The sequence below is a fragment of the Agelaius tricolor genome, unplaced genomic scaffold (assembly GCF_023055355.1).
Source record: "Agelaius tricolor isolate 1412-34295 unplaced genomic scaffold, bAgeTri1.0.p SCAF_1, whole genome shotgun sequence".
NCBI classification, from domain to species: Eukaryota; Metazoa; Chordata; class Aves; order Passeriformes; family Icteridae; genus Agelaius; species Agelaius tricolor.
The window spans coordinates 45,379,972-45,400,462 of record NW_027269261.1 but is presented as its reverse complement, the minus strand read 5'-3'; the positions used below and the strand labels follow the sequence as shown (position 1 = coordinate 45,400,462).

The following is a 20,491-nucleotide window of genomic DNA, read 5'->3' as shown; positions in this document are numbered from 1 at the left end:
TGTTAAAGACACTTCAGCAGACAGTTTGGACTAAGTATTTCTAAATGTCTGTAGAAATCATTGACAGGCAAAGGATACTCTCCCGTAATTATGTCTTTCTCTCCCAGGGATCTCAAGTGTGTGGTAAAACCAAGCCAGATTTCTTTGTCTGGAGAAGGATATATATTATTTTCATTGTATTCTTTTAATTTCATTAAGTTCTTTGGCTTCTAGAAGATATATTGATCCAGATGACTTTCCCTACTGCATGATAGATAATATAATAAGAAGGTGTAAATTTTAGTTCAGACTATTTTGTAAAATTGAAACATAAAGAGCCAGATCCCTGAATGTCCTGATTTGACATCTGAAAACTTTCTTTCCTTTGTAGTCTCTGCAGTAATATATATGTATGTGCTGTAGCCAATGTCTATGGTATGTTTCTCTGTGCTTCGCCAGGGAGCGGACAACCTTTCCCTCCAGTTTCTTTCTTAGATCCAGAAGAATCAAATGAGTGCTCGAACTTCATAACCGAACTTTAAAAACCTAATATACATCATAGCAATTAATTGCTTCATCTCCTAAGATCTGTAGAGAGTTTGGCATCTGCCTCATGTTGTGGTTTTCTCTTGTGGCTTTGAAGGGAATCTCGACTTTTAGCATTACAAAAAAACCTTCAGCCACTGTAGGGTCTATCTAATTAGTCACATTTTAGGGCCCATGGACAATTGCCAGTGAGTAGACAGCAGGGTCAAAAGTCAGACAGAATGTTCTTGCTCATCTGCTTCAAGGTGTTTTCCAACTTCTGTTTATGACCCTTCAATGAAGGAAGATGCAGGTGACCTGTTTGTTCTCTTTCAAACTAGGCAGTGAAAGATAAAATAAGTTTAAAGCAAATGTGTCACACTTACGTAGGGCAGACTGGTTGAAGCTCTTCTGAAGTCACATGCCTTCAAGGTTTGTAACAGTGTCATGTTCCACTAGAGGTAAGAATTCTTGTGTGTAGGTGGTCAGTGTATGCTAACTGTTAATGGACTGTAATTATTAACTAAAACAGAAATATTCACTGGGGTTTGTTTTGTTCTCTTGGTTTTTTCCCCAGAAGTAGAAAAGACCAAATGCCAGCATGAACGGGAAGTAGCTCTTGGCAGTGGAGGTGCTTTTTTCCCAAGGGATGTAAGAGTTGGTCACTTCATTCCCCAGTGTGATGAGCATGGGAATTACCTACCCACACAGTGCCATGCTGGCAGTGGATATTGCTGGTGTGTGGATAGGGATGGAAATGAGATTGATGGCACCAGAAGCGGTCCAGGAGTCCGACCACCATGTAAGTGGCTGAAGCAGTTCTTTCTTGAGAGTATCTCTTCATCTGAGTGCACTGTCTCCCAAAGGCGGGGCTTAGTCCTTTCCCGAGATAGAGCACTGGCTTGGAGCAATGCACATTTCTGCTGTCCCATTGTGGTAGGCCTCATGCCCTTCAGTGACCCCAACACACACTTTTCCTTCAGCCAGGCTATCTGGAAGCTGTGGTAAGCTTCTGAATAAGGTTTTCCAGCTTCTTCCTTGCCTTGAAACAGTGAGAGGCCCTCTGGGAGCTGTAATGGCTGACTGTCCTCAGGAAATGAAGGATGTTTCTTCCTACGTCTTCCTCACTTCAGCTGCAAAATAAGATAGATTTTTCTAAACATTTGAAGCAAAGAGCAATTACAGAGGCAAACATGAAAAGACCTATTATGTCAATTGCTCCTTCTCTGTCAGCCAAGGGGAAAATTTCAGAAGCTTTCTGCATCTGATTATAGTTATTAATGTCTGCTTATAGGGCTGTTTCCTTCTTAGAAGTCTGACTGTAATTGCGTCTCTGCAAATAATAAGGAACCTTGTTGTGCTGTACAGACTAACTTTTTGCCCATCTGTTTCCTTCTCTGTTAACAAGGTCTGAGCACAGCCGCTCCCCCTGTTGTTGTTGGGCCCTCTGTTAGACCAGACACGGTACCTCTGCCACCAGGAACGCACTTGCTTTTTGCCCAAAGTGGTAAAATTGAACATGTTCCACTAGAGGGAAACAATATGAAGAAAAATGGTGCAAAAGCACTCTTGCATATTCCAGTAAGTAATTTATTATACTAAGTCCATATTTTTTAGAAAATTTCCTGACAAAGATGAAAGCTACTGTTTGTCTGCATATCTCAATAATATAAGTTGAAAACACAATTTTTACTCTTCATTAAAATTTCAGTATCCTGCCAATTTGATACTGAAATTTCCTGATCTGACTAGTTAAAAATCTTAAACCTAAGGTATAGAAAAAAATAATTTCCTTTTAAAGAATGGCTAACAATTTAGATGACAAGATGACAAGACAAAAATCTAATCTCACATGCCTTCATATAAACTACTGTTTATTCACACTTCTATTGACTTTCTGACTCCCGTATAAAAGTTTAGGAGACCTACAGTATCAGTAGGTGGAGAAGGCTCTTTTTTCCATTCCTACTCGGTCAAAGTTTTTTCCTAAGTCTTAATCTATTCCTGGGTTTTTTAAGTCAGTTGTCTCCACTTCTTGGCTACACATATATTTTTCTTTCCTCTTTTTCTTGCTTCCTTCCCCATGTGTAAGCCCAGTGGGTGGTAGATCTTTTTCCCGTGCTTGTTACTACCATCTTGAGATCTTTTTTCCTAGAAAATGAATTCCTGATGCTGAGAATCTCTCTTTTCCACCACCTGTGTCACATGCAAGCCCTTTTCACTGGCAGTTTCATCGCATTCATTTGTTTTGCCCAAGGCCTAGGATTTTTTTCATTCCAGTGTTGCTTTATTTATAATAAATGGCAATATAAAGTAACATACTGATCTCTTTCTTTTTTTCCTTATATATTATACCGAGTAGTTAGTAAATCAAATACTGGCTAAATTGCACAGATTCACTTCATTAAATAGCACCATAAATTGCTGTGAGGTAAGGTCAAAATCACGGTTTTGTCCCTTATGTAAAGTTCTGCTGCAGTAACATTAAAAAAATTTAAAAGCAGTATAAAAAATGGTGTAATAAGGCTGAAGGTGACATGATTCTGAATACTTGTTACCTAGTCTCATTATTTACTCGATCTAACTTAAATTAATTACTTAGAAGTATGTTGGCAAAAGAACTTCCAAGGCATAAGTTGCAATTCTTTCTTGAAACTTTGGATTGAAAAGAAACTTTAGGTCTGTGCTAGCACTGTTGACTTTGTGTTGTCTGTGTTGTGTATTTGCAAAGTGGTACCAGAGGTGTTTATACTGTTTTGCAACCCACAGAATTTATGTACAGTGATGAATAAGTGCATCTGGTTTAATTCATGGGTTTGGGACATCTTTCTAAGAAGCTGTGTATAAAAAGCAGCAGCAGTGACAGACTTGGGAATCCATGTGCAGTTGTTGCTTTACCCTGATAGTCCCTTTGATTTGCCTGGGGAAGGGAGTTTGAACTCTAAACTCAAACTCTAGTCCTACCTTCTTTCTGCCTAAAAAACTGCATATAAATGTTTCTTGTTACTTAGAATATTGTTTCCACCACAATGATTTATGTAGTACTTATTTAAGCTAACTTTGATTTTAAACCCTTACTTTGCTAGAACTTTTTGAGTCCAATGGTGCTACATAGGAAGCATAGCCATAATGCATGACTTTGATGTTAGTGCAAGCCAGATTTGATGGAAGTCATTATTCCCCCTTAAAGGGAAAGAATGAGAGGAAAAAGGTACAGGAAGGGGTGACACAGTAAAATGTCAACGTGAACTTTTTTTAGATGGGTATGCAGGTGAAGCTGTAGATGTCAAACTAACTTTTCAGTGTATCTCCAATGCTTCTTTGAAATAATGGTGAATGATGTCTGATAGTTAAAAGGGACCTTAACTTGAAGTATTTTTTAAAGATATTTGACAATGTTGCCCAATTATTTACTTGCCCTTTCCTCCCCATTTCCCACCTTTCCTCAAGAAGTTTTTTTTTCAGGCTTGAGACTTAAAAGCATTAATTAATGCTGCTGCTGAGTAACTGTTGTTTATCCTAAGCTGATCTAATTTGCCTGTTGTCCAACAGGACAGAGTTGTTATTGGAGTTGCTTATGACTGCGTGGACAAGATGGTTTATTGGACAGACATCAGTGGCCCCTCCATCAGCAGGGCCAGCCTGCATGGTGGGGAGCCAACAACCATAATCAAAACAGGTAACCGCAGAAAATTCTTTCTCTAGGAATGGTATTGGACTTGAATTTAGTAATATGTACTTCCTAGGTGTTGCCTGAGCTGACTAAGAGTTTGGTTTATTCATTAACATGGAATATCATCAGACAGTGTCTTTGATTTTTGTTCTGGCAAGCTAGGTAGGTGCTGGATAGCTGAGATTTTATGACATGTAGTATTATTTTTCTCTCCTGAACTCTACCTGTTAGCTGCCTGCTCTGCTGAGAAAGGGCTGGTGAGCATGGAGGCTGAAAAGAACTCCTGCTCTCTCTTCCTTGGCTTGGGGATCAAACAGCTGAAAAATTCTTAGAAATCATTTCAGCTGTGGTTTTCCCATACCTGCTACTCAAGTGAGCATGGAAAGTGAGTAAAGCCACCTTGTTTGGTTTTTACCCTTTGTAGTTGTTCAAGGAGTTGAGAATTAGACTAGAGGGTATTGTGGAGTTAGTGCTTATCCAGTTTTTGTCTTGTTCTTGCATTCTTTCCTTCAAGACTCCTGCTCACTGTAGTCCATGTTCATTTTCATTAGGGGTAAGTGCAAGCCCATGCATCTTGGATGTTAAACCCTGTTATTGAGTGGAAAGGGCTAAGGGGAAGGACAGGTTTAGAGAAAAAAGTGAGTGGTTGGGGGGAGGTGTTTTTTTAATAAAGAAAAAACAACAGCAAAAGTTGCTGGAGGCACATTTTAAAAACTAGTGTCCTCAAGATCCTAGAACACCTGTGAAGTCAAGGTACTGGAAGAGGTCACCTTTGCTTTGAATTCTTTGCAGACATTGTTAAAAAACATATGAAATTATTTTAGAAAAATGATCAGCCAGTTATAAAGGTCTGCAATTAATTTGATTTCGTTTTCTTTAGACAGTGATTCTCTACACATCCAGACTTTGTGCTTTGGAATAGTCAGTTTGTGAGATTCCAGTCAGGCTCTTAGGGACAGCAGATAGATGGGGATGGTTTGGATCCTAGCATTGTCCTAGGAAGGAAAAAGGGAGAGCTTAAGGCCATCCCTAACCATTCCAGCAGTTATGGAGCTTCATATTTCTATACCACTTGATGGCTGAGGTATTTTGTAAGACTTCTTTTTCCTTCCCAAAGTATTTAATATGAAAGGGACTCTAACCGGCAGTGCAATCCTATGCTTGCCTGTGCAACTTAGAAACTCTGCAGGGAAGAGATTTTTGCTTTAATGATTTTTGTTTCAGAATCTGCACTTTTAAAAATGAGGAAAGGTACTATTGCAAACAACTTTATATGGATATGGATGTCTGTCTAATGAGAGTGTGTGTAGGAATTAAAATTCTGGTGTAAAATGTTGAAAATTATTTGTGAAGGTTTTCAGCTAAATTTGATTGATTATTTAAGGTAATTCAAGATGTTTCAATGCCACATGGAAACCTCATGAGTTTTATCTGCTACAAAAAATATTGTGTGTATGAAGCTTTCTCACGAATTCTGTTGTTCTGTTGGTTGCATAGGATGTGGATACTTTTCTTGAAGAGACCAGGAGAGATGTTGCACTTTAGTTTTTGTATGTTAATGGACATTTCAATAAGGATTCAGATCAAAAAGTATTGATATTCAGCATTCAAATGCATATCTTCTATGCAGGCCAAAACTGAAACTTGCAAATTTCATGAAATAGGAAAATGCCTCCCCCTCAGAAGACTTATGAGAATTTTTTTGTTTTGTTTTGATCTTTGCCTTCTTCCTCCTGTGAGCTCCAGCTGCTTTCTTCAGTTAATGAGTATTTCTGTGGAATGTACTACATTTTTGCTTGGTTTTTTTAGCTCTTGTGATCCAAGTTGTGCTGCTTTGCAGAAACACTGTTTAATTGTGGAGCCCCATCCAGTTCTCCTTTATCCCTGCAGCTGTGGAGGCTTTCTCAGCTCTGCAGCTGTGGCAGCAGGTTAGGAAGCAGAGCTTTCCTTTGCAGTAATTGCTTAAAGTCTTATCAGCTGTGCATGTCTGTACAAACGTGCCCTCAGGGACAGAGCCTGTGACTGTATCAGGCTTGATGACAATATAGCAGGAACATATTTGTGCCTCTGGAAACACTGGTGATAAATGAAGCTTTGAAATATTCCCTTACCCCTCCCTCCATGGGGGATAGTTTTTTTCTGGCTCATTATCAACCACACAGAAGAGACATTTACTTTAAGACTTCTCTAAATCTCCTACATATAGCTGACATAAGGAAATTGAAACAAGGAAACTACTCAGGGAGCAGGGGCTCCTGGGAATCAGTGACTGCAAATCTTTTGCCTGCTACTGTCTCCTGTTTCCTAAAAGAGTCTGGGAGCTCCTCCATTACCAATTAGTCAGTAATTTTCTGATCCCAGACACTGGGGACTGTTGTACTCAAAATGAGGCCACCCTCAGCAGACTCTGCTATTAGCAAGGAAAGAAGTAGGATCATTTGAGGGTCTGAAGTATATGTGAGGTGGTTTCTTGTGGCTGATAGGTTTAGCTCCACAGAAGCACTTAGAGAAATAAAGACCATCAATGTGAACTCAGTATAACTGAGTTAAAGTGTGCCCAAGAGCCCTCAGGAGAAGTAAAGAAATGCCTGATTAAAATTTACTTTCTTGCCCGTCACCCTTCCCCCTCTGGCCATGAGCTGTGAGTCAGAACCAAAGATACATCTTGTTTGTTCCTTTCCACTTCTTCAGCAATTAATATAAACTTAAAATGTCATGTGTGCAGATAAAGTGCAATCCACTTGAGTGGGAGAGCAGAGGATGCTTGAACTATTGTGCAACTGTTACTCACAGCAACATCACAGTAGCGAAGTCTAGAGAGCCCTAGGTTCCGATGTTCTGGGCCAAGTGCCTTTTCTCCAGAAAGGTTGCTTGTGTCACATAATGTTTGTTTAATGGCTGTCAGTGAATAAACCTAAGAATTAAAAGAAGGCTAATGGGCTACATTCCATTCAGTGTGTAGATCAGCATTTGAAAGGTGCTTTTTTTTTAAACAGCTGGCTGGTATAAAGGGTCACTTTGCCTCTTTTGGGAAGTGACCATGTAAAATTCTTTGCTTTTTTTTGGAAGTGAAATTGAATGAAAATAGACTTTCTTCTTTTTTTTAAACTTGTCTTTGACTTCCTTAAATTCCTCACAGCCTGCCTGCTCTTTTTCAATGGAACCTTGAAAAAAACAGAGCAGTTTCTCATAGTGGCTGAATTAAGCTTTATAATTTTTTTCTGCATCCAAGTTAGAAATTACTGATGCTAGAGCAGTAAGGTCATTATCTGCTATTTCCTGTTGCTTTTGGAACAACTAACTGTCCAAGAAAAACTGTGCTCATACTGTGCTAAAATGTGTTCCAAAAAGAATAGCTCTGCAAAAACAAAGAACTGGAGCTAGATTGCATCAGTTAGTTAATAACATTGTCTCTAGTGTTTAGAGTTTGATTTGTTTAATTGCTGCATCACTTAGCATAAATTCAGTTGTCAGAGGGGTGTCATGTATGCTGGTACTAAAGAAGGAGAAATATTAAGGGTTATAAAATCCATTTTATGGCCTTCTAAGTATGGTAGAATAAGATTTTGACAGCATCTGCTGTTCCTTTCTCTGTTATAAACTCCTATGTTTGCCCCTCCAAGTACAATTTCTTTGTGTGGCAAGTTTGTTCCGCATGGAACTTCTCATTTTATGTCTTTATGATAGTTTTGTGTATTTAAACTTTCAGGTAAAATGCATGCTCCTCTTCCAATTGATATAAAGTAGCTTTTGTCGGACCATAGCCAGAACGCTGAAGAAAACTTATTTCTTCTAAAGGTTATCCTTATGCAGCATTGAGGCTGACAGAGTGTATTGGGAATAAATATAATACCTAGGAATGTTTTTCTCTGTTCTCCTGCAGACTTGGGAAGCCCTGAAGGGATAGCTGTAGATCATCTAGGTCGCAACATCTTCTGGACTGACTCTCAGCTGGATAGAATAGAAGTGGCCAGGCTGGACGGGCGGCAGCGTCGCATCCTTTTCGACACTGGTTTGGTGAACCCCAGAGCAATTGTTGTGGATCCTGTGAGAGGGTATGGATGTGTTGTCAAGAAACATGTGCAAAGCTTGATTTTATTTATCTGGTTATTTAATGACCGGTGTTCCATGCAGAACCCAGGTCATTAAATAATGGAGTGAGGATGGTGATGAGTGATGGAGTAAGGCTCTGGGTTCAGGTCAAGCATCAGGGACTTCCATCTTATAGTAAATTGTGTGAGTGTTAAGGAGTAAACAACAAAGACGCCATTGAGGAGCCGTGCATATTCTTAGGCACAGAACGTACATCCCAGGGAAAAACATCCTACCATTAAAAAATGGCTATTAATAGTAAAACATCAGAGAGTTAGTGGCCCTCTCTGGGGATCTCTGCTGAGGATAAACTATTCTGATTCCATTGTTGCTTACTTGGTACACTGAAAAGAAAAATATTGTTTCAAATGGGTCCCAAATGTATGCCAAATATTCTTTCTTTAGCCTGAGCAGACATGATGGGAAGTGAGATGAAGAACTTGAAATGTGGATGTACATTTTGAACGGCCCTCAGAAATGTTTCAAGTCTTTTTGGCTGGCATTTTGATCATAAGCTAAACAATGGAAGGAAAGCATTTCTTCCTATGTCAGTGCTTGCTCCTTTTGTTTTTGAGGGAAGTATTTTTGCTACGCTTTTACTACACTTTTTTGACTTCTATATCAAAGTGCAATATGGCCCTTCTTATTTAAATGATTTAGGGGCTGTATGTTAGTTATGTGTTCTTAGCACTTTCTTAATTACACCAATCTTTTGAGATAAGTCCCTGTCTTAACTCTAGCCTTTTTCTTCTTCCTAAGAAACTTGTACTGGACTGACTGGAACAGAGAAGCTCCTAAAATTGAAACTTCATACATGGATGGCACAAATAGAAGAATTCTTGTTAAAGATGATCTTGGGTTACCAAATGGACTGACATTTGATCCTTATTCCTCAATGCTGTGCTGGGTAGATGCAGGTAAAGGAGGGCTAAAATATTTCTTTGTAATAGTAGTAGTGTAAGCATATCCAATCCTGAAATTATGCACAGTCATAGCTTCTGGCTTTAATAATTTATTCATTGCTGTTCACATGAGAGTGTGTGCAAGCTGAAGGATTTCAATTCTGATCACAAAACTTTCTAGGAATGCAACAGATCTATGTCTTTATGTCTTGTATGTGGCTATTTTTTTTACGTAGTGCTTAGGGCTTTGTAGAAGTTCTTAGTTTAAGACTAGGGAAAACCATAGATTTATCTAATCTGCCTTCCAGAATGTCATCCTGGCACTATTGTTTTAAGGCCTGTAACCTGAGGCCAAGTCTGGCTTATATTTGACTGAAGCAAGTCTTGAAAAAGCAATGCACACAAAAGATCAAGGGATCAAAGTTCTGCCACAAACCCATTGTTAGTTTTGTGACAGTGAGTAGAGGGGAAGTGTGCTTTTAATTGTCATTTAATTTTTATCTTTTGGGATCTTGCTGTCTTTCGCCCTGTAGACTCTGGCAGGGATGCCTTCCTGTGGAGGTGCTTTTACACTTCAGGTCACCTTTCAAATTTTGGATGAATTAAAATGGCCAGGCTCTCTTTCTCACTGTAAAACACTTTCTCCAACCTTCAACCTTCTGCTATCTCTAGTTACTTTCTCTCTCTTCCAGTCTTGTTCTCACATTTGCATCTTCTCCTTTTTTGTCTAATTCTGAAACACTTTACTTAGGAAAAACCTCCAGGTGTTTACATTCATTAGCAGTGTTCCCAGGCTGCAGTGGCTTTGCAGCTAGACCTTTTTGCACCCTATTTGCATCTATGAGTTAGATGTTCTTCCTGCAGTCTCACCTTCATGCCCAACCCAACAAGTATTTCAGGAACATGCTCACCAAACTTCTCAAAAATGTCTTCCAGAGGAGGGGAACCAAGTAAATGGTTGAAGTATCCCTCCAGAATGGAGGAAGCCTTCTGTCAGCTTCCACACCAACCCGAGGATTCTGGAATCCATAGAAGGAATCTCAGCTTGTGAGCATTGGCCATGGCTGCATGGGACATCTGTGTTTCTTTAACTTCAGTGATGTGCTGAGTAGCATTAGCACTGGAGTATTTATCCATTCAGTTTTTGGCACATGCACACATGTGACACGGAGGAAGGCTTTGACTAAGCAGCGCACTGAAAGATTTCCAGGACTTTCCACGCTGTTCATGCTTGCATATTTGTGCTTGTCTTTCATCCCTGATGAGAGCTCTCTTGTTCTGATTCAAAGGCTTAATTGTTTCACTACATCCAGGTACCAAGAGGCTGGAATGCATGAACCCTAATCAGCTTGGTAGACGAAAGATTGTTGAAGGGATTCAGTATCCTTTTGGTGTTACAAGCTATGGGAAGAATTTATACTATACAGACTGGAGAAGGTACGTTATCTGCTAAAGAGATTATGGAGTACTTTTATAATTTTTTTTTTTCTCCCTGGTAGAAACTGAAGTATATACTGCATTTCTCATGCCTGACCTCTCACACATTCCTGTTTTGTTGCTTTCCTGGCAATAGCTGATGCAGGGTGGAGTGGATATGTAGAGCTGACCTATTGATGCTGCCAGTTAACTGAGTTTTCGCTTTTTAGCATAGTGATTTGTCCTTGAAGAAAATGCTTTTAACACTGAACATTCTTGGGAAAGGAGTGGGCAGTAACTTGTTTCTCTTACAGCAGCTGCATTGTAGAGGGCAGATATTTCATCACTCTCAGCTTTCTATGCCCTTTATTATATGAATGTTCAATCAAAACTAAGGGAAAAAAAGTGTTCACTATCTTGATGACACTTTATTGCAAATGCTCTAAAATGTTGCCATATGAACAAGACTTAGAGGTTTACTTTAACTTCTGAAAAAAAAAATCCAGTCCCTGCATTTCAAAATAAATATTTTTACTTGATATAAATGGTTTTATGGGCTCTATCAGAAAACTTACCCAAATGCCTCTATCAATTGCAGAAGCAGTAGCTATTACTGTGGGAGAATTTCCCAGATGTTAGTTTCTATTCTAGAACAGGCTTGAAGAACCGTATGCTACAGGTCTGTCATTTGACTAACCTTTTATACTTAGGAAGGAAGGATTGCTTATGACTAGCTATATTCCTTCTGGAGATCAGGCTCCACCTAAAACTCATTGTTTTCCATAATTGTTATGCTTAATAGCTGCAATGTCAGCTATACCACAATACTTGTCAGAGGAGCAGAATGTGAAAAGTGTGCCAAAACTACTAACACATGCATCCCTCCTGTAGAGGTACATTGTGCTGTACTGGAAATACCTTCAAAATTATTAAGGTGTCTCCCTGATAAATTTCTGCCTAGAGTGACGGTCATAACATACTAGGTTTGTCCAGGAAAGGTGATGTCCTGGGGGATTTTACTTCTGGTATCTCTTCCTAATTGTAAAAAAAAAGCAACTTCAAATTTTTCTCCACATTCTGTTTTGTTTTTTTTGTCTGGTTGGTTGGGGGTTTTGTTGGTTTGGGGGGGGGCTTTCTTTTGTGTTGTTTTGTTTTCCCCTATACTTTCACCTTCATCTCACTTCTGTATATTTTCTTCTGCACATGGCAGGGATGCTGTTGTAGCAGTGGATCGCACCATTTCATTAGAAAATGATAACTTCCAGCCTCACAAGCGCTCACGACTGTATGGAATCACCACAGCCTTTGCTCAGTGCCCAGGAGGTAATCCAGATGATTCTTGAGTTTTTACAGCTGTGTAACACTTTACTGTATAAATGAGCTTAGTAGCAGCTCCCATTACAAGCTGTGAACTGATTTGGGTAGTGAAGATTTAGGTTAGTGCTTAGATTTCTATTTAGTAAGAAATTAAAAGTTTCTTTTCCATAAAAGCAGTTGTAGTTCCCACATGAAACCAGGACTGGAGGGGCAGAAGGGGCCTGTTCTACCCTTTGTCAAAGGATGTGTATGATTAAGGTGGGCATCTGACCTGGCAGAAATGCTAATGTATCATCTTCTAAACTGAATGCTATATTCGTGGCTAGGGCCTTATTCACTTATTAAGTTTAAACTACTGAAATATTATGGTCTTCCAGATGTCCTTAATAAGATCCAGTGTTTTTCAAAATGGAATGTTCAGAAAACAGCAGGTGGTAGAGTGGCTGGACTGAGCTGGCCCTTCTGCTCTGTTGAATGTGAAGTTTTCCAGATAGGCTATTGAAAAGAGGAAGAGAGGAAACTGATACCCTTGAAATATAACTTGGTTTTTATGAAGAAGTATCACTGTGCAGTTATGTTGCTCTTAGCAAATCGCAAGAGAAAGCATTTGCTGTTTTTTATTGCAATATGGCTGGAATTATAGGAGTTGTACTATTTTTACTTTGGGACTATAAAAACCCCTTAGGATAGTTTCTCTTCAAATTACTCGGTATATGCAGTAAAAAACAATTTAGTGGAGGTTTTGGCTCAGGGCTTAAAAATAGATACAAATGTCATAATTAAGAAATCAGTTATATTGTTATTACTAGTTAATTCACTGATCCATTTTGGTAGGGAGTGTAAAATTTAACAATATTGTGTGCTCTGAGTATATGCTTATACCTATAATATTCAAAATCTTGGTGTAATTTCTTTCTCTGTCTTACGTCTGTTTCAAGTGGTTTTCTGGATGGATGCCTTTCCTCTCTGATCCACTGCTTCTGGCTCTGGCTTCTCTTTCATTTCACTCTTTAATGTTAACACTTTCCCAACCACCCAATTCATTTGTGTTTGTTTTCATGGATCATTCCTCTGTCTTTGTACGATTGGTATCTGAGGATGATGTTCTGTAGCATTTTGGACTTTGTCCCCACATTGCGCTTCTCTATTTACTCACTCACTTCTTTTCATTCTAATATCTGTGACCATGTGGTCAGTTTATGAGGGGTATTTTAGGAACAGCCCACTTGATTCATGCTGCCTCTTTCACTCTGATATCTTGATCTTTCTTTCATGTGAATGTCAAGTTGACACAAGGGATACGGTGACTCTTATCTCCCCAAAGCAAAGTTTTCTTCTACTCCTAATCTCATTATGGCTTGTTTCCCTAGCATAGCCATAAACCTTAACGTCTCTTGAGCATGTCTTTTTCAGATTTTATTGTGGGCGTGCATTTGCTTTTCTCTAAGGTTTTGCATCTCTGTTTTTTTTCCAGGACATAACTACTGTACTGTGAATAATGGTGGTTGTACTCACCTCTGCTTGGCTACCCCAGGAGGCCGCACTTGCCGCTGCCCTGACAACACAGTTGGAGTAGATTGTATAGAAAGAAACTGAGCATTAAAATAAGCTTTAGAGCAGCAGACACCTTTTGGAAATGTGCTGTAAACAATTCACTCCTATCAACACAATTAGGCCCTAAAGATAAGTGCTCCATGCTGCTGACAGCAAGCCACTATGCACATATGCAGACACACACGCACACACAGAGGCTGTTTTTTGTAGCTGTTAAGTAAGACAGAGCTGCCCATATTGGATCCAAAATCACCTTATTTCTTCTAAAATTATCTCTTTGCTTTTAAAGGTAAATGTGGAGGCCATAGTTGCATCTGCTCCAGACAAGGAGGATGTGTCTCTTGGCAAAATTGAAGTAAATAAACACAGAACAGAGTAACGAGAATGGAACTACTCAAATCCTGAGACTAAATTGTACCTTGGAGTGAGCAGCAGTTTTCTGCAGAAGTGATATGGTTGGCCCATCATATTTGTGGCTGGGATTATCTCTAGCTGAGAAGTAATCAGGGGGGTCACAAGGTTGAACAGATGAGGGGGAATACCCAGCAATAGCACATATTTACTGCCCAACCACATTCCGTCTCACTACCAGTCCTTCCACTTCTAAAACCTGAATCTCAACTTTTGACTTCCCTACTACAGAAGTATTTTATCCATGTGTTGTAAGGATTATAATTCTCACCCTGGCTCATGTGATCCTTTTCTATAGCACATGATTTGTTATAGATAATCAACGCAGTTTAGTGGATATATTTGAAGTTTCTGTTAGATTTTAAGAGATTTATCTTTCTTCTGTTTGAGGTGGATTCCTGAGTAGTTCCCTAAAATCCACTAAACAAAATTTACATATTTTGAATAATTGCTGATAGGTCATCAAAGAATGGATGTTGATTCATTGGGAGACAAGGGGTTTTAAAGAGATAGTCACATTTGTTTTCTGAGAGGTTTTAAAATAGTATTTCTATGTTTGATCCTATAAGCCTCAAAGTGGTCTCTGAATTCTATCTTAGTAATCTTTCTTCTTTAGCAAACCATGCCATGCCTTTTTATGGACCATAAGAAACCATGGCAGTTAAAATCTGATTTTCAAAAAGCTCACCTCTGGTTTGGTGCTTAAAAGAAAAAGAGATGCTGATGCCCCATTTATGTGCCAGTGTTCAGTAACAGCAAAAATGGTGATCTGAAAATCAAAGTCAAGTTGATGTTTTCGTCATCACCAGTAAGTTTGGAGAGGGAAAATCTAAATGCACTCTTATATGTCAAATTAGCAGAACAAATCTGGAGGTGAAGTTTGGTTTCCCCACTGTGTTGGGAAGGAAGCTTGCCTGCAAACCAACCTGTAGCAGAGCAAAACAGGCTTGTGAGGCTTCTGCCAGAGCACATTTCACTGTGTGTCATGATCAGAGCAGTAAGCTAACCATCCCCATTTCCTCACTCTCTCTTCAGACACAATGGTGACAGTTTTAAACAGAGCCAATTCTGGGTCTTAACTGTGTGACATCTTCCTCTTTAATTGTATATTTATCATAAAATAACAAAACATATAAACATTTTAAAGATCTTTTTGTATAACTTTTTATAACTCTTAATTCATTCTATTCATACACTTAATCAGGTATGTCTTACTGTAAATATCAAAAATTTGTTGAAATGAAGGTGCTTGATAACTCTTTCTCCAGAAGTATTCACATATCTGGTGAAATATTAAAGTTTACACTCTGTACAGGTATCTGCAGTACAGTCAATAAAAATGGTTGGTTTTTATTTTCTCTACAAAATAATGTTGTGCTTGCAGAAGGAAGTGATATACGGTGTCTCAAATATATTTTCTTGTTGTGTTCTGGGTTTTAGCTAACTCATATGGTAATTCTCTTCCAAGATGCAGCATCACACTTGGAAAAAAACTGCTTTTGGGGCTTTGTATTCTGGAAGCAGTAGGATACTTCAAAACAAACACATATGAGAGTGCTTGAAGAATATAGGGCCTTCAATTCAGATTGTTTTGGCTGAATCTTTTTGCTGGTTGTAAATTCTTGTTAACCTTTTTGGTCAAGTAAGCATAATTCAGTTATCCCATACTTCAGACTTTTAACAGTGAAAACATAGAACAAAGAGGAGAATAAAAAGGGGTAGAATTTATCCCTATGCTCAAATGGTACTGGGTTTCTGGGTGATAGGGTGCTTTGCAAGGAGAATATTATGGGATCCAAAGGGTGGCATTTGGAGTTACAGCAGGAGATTGTTGGTGATCTTTTCTGGGGACTGCACATGGAATTGGACTGTATGCATTGATTTTTTTTCTTTTAATTTATGCTTCTTCTTGCATTATGATGGTTGTTAACTTCCTAAACACTACTCAACTAATGCTATGCAAATCAATCAGCAATGACAAAGATGCCAAGGAAAATATACATCAGCAGAACTTCTAGTGTTGTTGTGCGAGCCTCTGAGCAGTCTGTAGCACAAAGAGAGAAACAGTATTACTGTGGAGTGAGTTTTTTAGCCTCAGGTATCATATCTGGGAGTAGATAGCACTAAACGAGGGGAAGCTTCAGCAGATCCATGTCAGTGGTGTAGCTGTGGCAGTTTGCAAAACTTCAAAGTTTGCACAAATTCAGCATTCCAGTCCCTAGAAATGAGGAACTTTTAAAAACTCTAGCATGATGTTTTGTTTCTCAGCTAATGCTTCTGTTAAATTCAACTGTGTAGCTCAATGCCAGTGTGCAGCAAGGGTAAAGCTGTTCCTTCAGGGAGGGGAGGCCAGTAGTAGCTGTGGCCTTTCCAGTCATGGACCAGTCCACTGTACTCCAAGTGTGGCTGACATTGCCAGTAGCTGGGTTCAGCCAGGGGCCAGAACACCAAGCAAATCTGCAGTGGAAAGGGTAGGTCTGATGTCAAGCTGGGAAACTGAGTCAGGATCATAGATCATAATCAGGTTTGGGCATAGTGACCAGGATCTGTGATTGCCAGCCAAGTGCACTGTGGTGAGAAAGGGCCACAGCCACACTGGGAAGTTGGCCAGGACCTGAATCAATGGAGCTCCTGGCTGTGGCATGGCTCAGGCAAGTACCAGGGTGAGAGCCCCAGCTTTAAAGCAGTGTTTAACAGCAGAGAAAAAGGATTGCCTTTGCTGAGAACTCCCAACAGAACTGTTTGAGGATGGGTGTCTGCTGAAGTTCCCTCAAGTTTTCTTCACACCTTTTGTTAACTGGTGGGCCTTGAATAGCCAGCTATGCAGGTGGTGCTTGGGTGGTCTCTGTGTGCTGGCACTCCAGAGTTCTCTATTCCTCTATCTGTTTGCTTTCTCAGTGAATCTTGCTAAATCTTTGGCCTCTGAAAATGATCAGTGGTGTTGAGTTCCTTATTTTAATCAGTCTGGCCAAGAATGTCAATTTTTGATGACATATTTAGCATTATCCACTTGAGGATACTCTTCCTGTGTCTATCATGTTTTTCCACTTCAAAGTTCAAAAGTATTTTGGATGCTGAAAATACTGAAGTTTTGGTTTCCTTCTTCTAACCCCAGAGACTTAATGGTATCTTTCTATAAGACAGGGTTTTCTCCTGCTGACCTGGGTCTAATTCACCTACTCTGTCCTTTTTCTAACTGTTGCTAGACTTGCCTCAGGAGCAAGTCGATTTCAGATGTATTTTTACATTTTGTTTGAGGTTAAAGAGATAATGGAAACTATGATGTTATATTTTATTATTATTTTTATTATTATTCTGATAGGCTGGGACTGGTAGTCATATCGGTCTCTGGTTGAAGAAAAGATTCTGTGTGACTGCAGTTCATGGGTTTTTTGCTACAAAAATCTGTAGATTCCCAGGTTTTCCAGGAATGAAGAACAATTCCTTCAATGTTTAAAGAAAAGACAAAATACTTCCTAGAGCTATTCCAGAGGTAAGTTAAATGTTTTCTTGAATGCATCTGTTCAGATCTTCCAGCACACATGAAAACACTTACTGATAAGATTATTAATGATGTTTACCAATCTTCTAATAATAGAAAATAGTAGAAATAGTGGAAGCTACTGAAAGTAGGGGTGGCTTCATTATGGCTTAATTGGATGGTTTGGTTACCTTTCCATCTGAAGGGTGTTTGAAAACCCCAATTTAACTCACTTTTTAACTTGCAAATAACCTTCCTCATGGTGAAAATTCAGTGTGGCTTTCTGAAGCTCAGCATCCTGACCAGTGTGTTGTACCAGGCTGACAAACAGCTTAGTCTGCAGTTATCCACTAGTACAGTTTTGTCACAACATATTAGATTTTTAACTTGCCTGCATATGATTAAGAATGACAGATGATTACTAAAGGATAATGGTCCCTCCATGGCAGTGTCACAATGCATCAGTTTAACCTATGGTTAAATGCAAACTGGGGGCTTTTGTGTAGTATTTAATAATGTATTCCTTGGAGAATTTGCTGGGAAGGAAAAAAACAAAAAACAAAACAAAAAGCCCCAAAACTAACAAAAAAAGCCAACAACAAAAACAAAAAAAAGCCAACAGGATGTGAAACAGGTATGGATATAGGGAATACAGTTGTGAGAAGACTCCTGCTTACCCTGTCTGTATGAATGAAATATTACCTCCAGAACCTGAGTGCCCAGCGTGGCAGGAGATTGTTTATGAGCTGATTGAATCACTTTCTTTGTTTAAATTCTAGTCTAATTGAAGTCTGTCCTTTATCTTATTTATAAGTTTAGGACAGCATGGCAGTAAAATTGGTGAAAGGTCAGTGTATTGCATCCTACAAATGTACATATTGATGATACTGATGAGACTGGAGTTTTGCTTGACACACAAAAGGCTCAGCTGGCAGTGGAATGCAGTGAACGAGCTTCCCTGCTGCTTTGTGGCAAAGCAGATGGGACTGCAGTAACTTAATGGGGGTTTTGACCAGGATTCTGGAGCTGATGAATGGGGACAAACTGCCATTCCCACAAATAACTAGGATATGCTGTGTTTCAGCCTTTGGCTTCTGAGTCTTCAGTATTCACCAGAATCCATTTGGTTTGTGGTGGTGTTGCTCACTCCAAGCAGGCAGTGTTTCCTACTCCATGGGGTCTCTGGAACACACAGGAAGCACACAGAGGAGCTGTGTAGTGCAGGGCCTTCGGCATGAGGAAATTGGTCAGCTGTACGGATGTCAGTGGGCTGTGGCACACGGTGCTTCTGGATCTTACCCAGTAACTTGCACAGCAGCATTGGGGAAATCTTCCCAGGGTTATAGTGAAGGGGAAAATGTTGTGGAAGGCAGCTGAAGGTTTTATGGCAGTGGATGCAGAAGTGTGTGAAGTTTGGGAGATTGGGTAAGCAATTAGCAAGATAATGGTTGTACTGTGTACTTGAGGTTTTCAGTCAGTTCAGCTGGGTGGGAAACTCAGATGCAGAGTAACTGTGTTACACTGGATTTCAGAAACCTTTTCAGTTTCTTCCTTTCCCACTAGAACCATACTATCCCAGGCACTTCAGGCACTGTTGATTTCAGACCCTTCTGTTTGAAGGCAAAACCAAGAGCAGGAGGTGTTGTTTTCACATCTCTGTTCTCTGCAGATAAGACACCTAACTAGATAAGCCAGAAGACAGTAATAGTCTATCCAGCTCCCAACCAGAGGGGGAGAGCAGGATACTGAGCATAACTTCCCTCATTTCTGACACAGCCCCAGATAACCCTAGTGAGCCACTGTTGGCATTTCATGGTGCAGCTGCTCTCTCAAGTTGGTACTCCCAACTAATACCCACCTGCACCACCTTTTCTAGGACTAGGTCCTCTAGCTATGAGTGTCTGTGCATATTAACTGTACAGCAACTGTGTTACAGGGACCTCCTTTAATACCAAACAGCAGCAAAGTACCAGTGTGCTAAGAAGCTGGTAAACCTATCCAGCAGCTTGAATCCAGAGGTCCCCATTGATGCATTTGTAAGCATGAGATTCATCCCCTTGTGTTGAATTACAGCAGTCTTATTAGTGATTAATATTTGAGAAAATGCATCTCGTGTATTTTTAAGGGATGGCACTGTAATTGATAATTTATTGTTAGTGGTCTGTTGTAATTTCAAGCATACGCGTATGGGAGATGGCAAGCCACACATTTCATCCTCTTCTAGGCAGAGTATCCTGCCAGGATTTTGCTTCCCAACTGACAATGTGACCATGGCACTGATTTCTTGAAAACAGTACAAGGCTGATATACTGCAATCTATTTCTGTGCTTATATGATTTCTGTAGATAGATTTCTGTACTGACAGGCCACACTGGCATTTTTATTTGACCTTAACCTGAAGAACCCATGGGTTTTGCTTTATAGGTGTTTCAGCCTAAATCCTGACGTGTCTGCTAGATTCTGTACTGTTAACACAGCTAATAAGTCAGAGGATGACTTCTGATATGGTCTCTTGTATCTATTAAATAAAGTGAATTTGGATCTGGGCCAAAAACATTTGGCATGATGTATCTCCTCCAGACAGACATGTCTGTGCTCTGTCATGGCAGGCAAACTTTCAGTAATGACAGATGTCTGTGTTCTTCATGTGCTTCACCCTAGCTGCCTGTGGTACCCATCTCTCTGCTACGTTTTGCTGATTAATTTTATGGACCTGGAGCCTGGAATATGCCAGTAAATGTTTTTAATGTTACCCATTGATTAAGATAGAAAGGAGGTAATTGCTTCTCTTGTGGGATTTATGTGCTCCCTGTGAAAGTTCAGTCCTCACTGGGTGTTCCCTGGAATCCAAGCTTTTCAAGGACAGCTTGGTGGTACTCATATTTGTCTGTCTGTTTCTTACTTTGTCTGTTAGATTGACTGCCTGTGAGAAATGACATTAGGGTCCCAAAACCTCTGTAGACTGCACATTTGTTCTGAAATATTATTCTATTACTCGTGGAGCAAGAAAATTTAGCTTCTTTTTCATTCTCTGGTGCTGTGACAAATTTATGTTCCTGCAGTTATGCAATTCTTATTTCTTTCATTTTGAGCTTGGTTTTTACTTTAATGAAGAATCATAAAAGGAGAATGAGCATGTTC

The 20,491-nt window shown here is 39.5% G+C and overlaps 1 protein-coding gene across 1 annotated transcript in view; it reads left to right on the top strand.

The window, feature by feature from the left end:
• NID1 (nidogen 1) overlaps window positions 1-15,239 on the top strand; it is a 43,264-nt gene extending 28,025 nt beyond the window's left edge. The window contains exons 13-20 of the mRNA XM_071432340.1: window positions 1,082-1,306; window positions 1,913-2,085; window positions 4,057-4,183; window positions 8,061-8,232; window positions 9,029-9,186; window positions 10,485-10,608; window positions 11,798-11,910; window positions 13,379-15,239. Of these exons, the coding sequence (XP_071288441.1) occupies window positions 1,082-1,306; window positions 1,913-2,085; window positions 4,057-4,183; window positions 8,061-8,232; window positions 9,029-9,186; window positions 10,485-10,608; window positions 11,798-11,910; window positions 13,379-13,500 (1,214 nt within the window). The 3' untranslated portion in view covers window positions 13,501-15,239. The remainder of the gene's footprint in view (window positions 1-1,081; window positions 1,307-1,912; window positions 2,086-4,056; window positions 4,184-8,060; window positions 8,233-9,028; window positions 9,187-10,484; window positions 10,609-11,797; window positions 11,911-13,378) is intronic.
• Window positions 15,240-20,491: the final 5,252 nt, after the last annotated feature.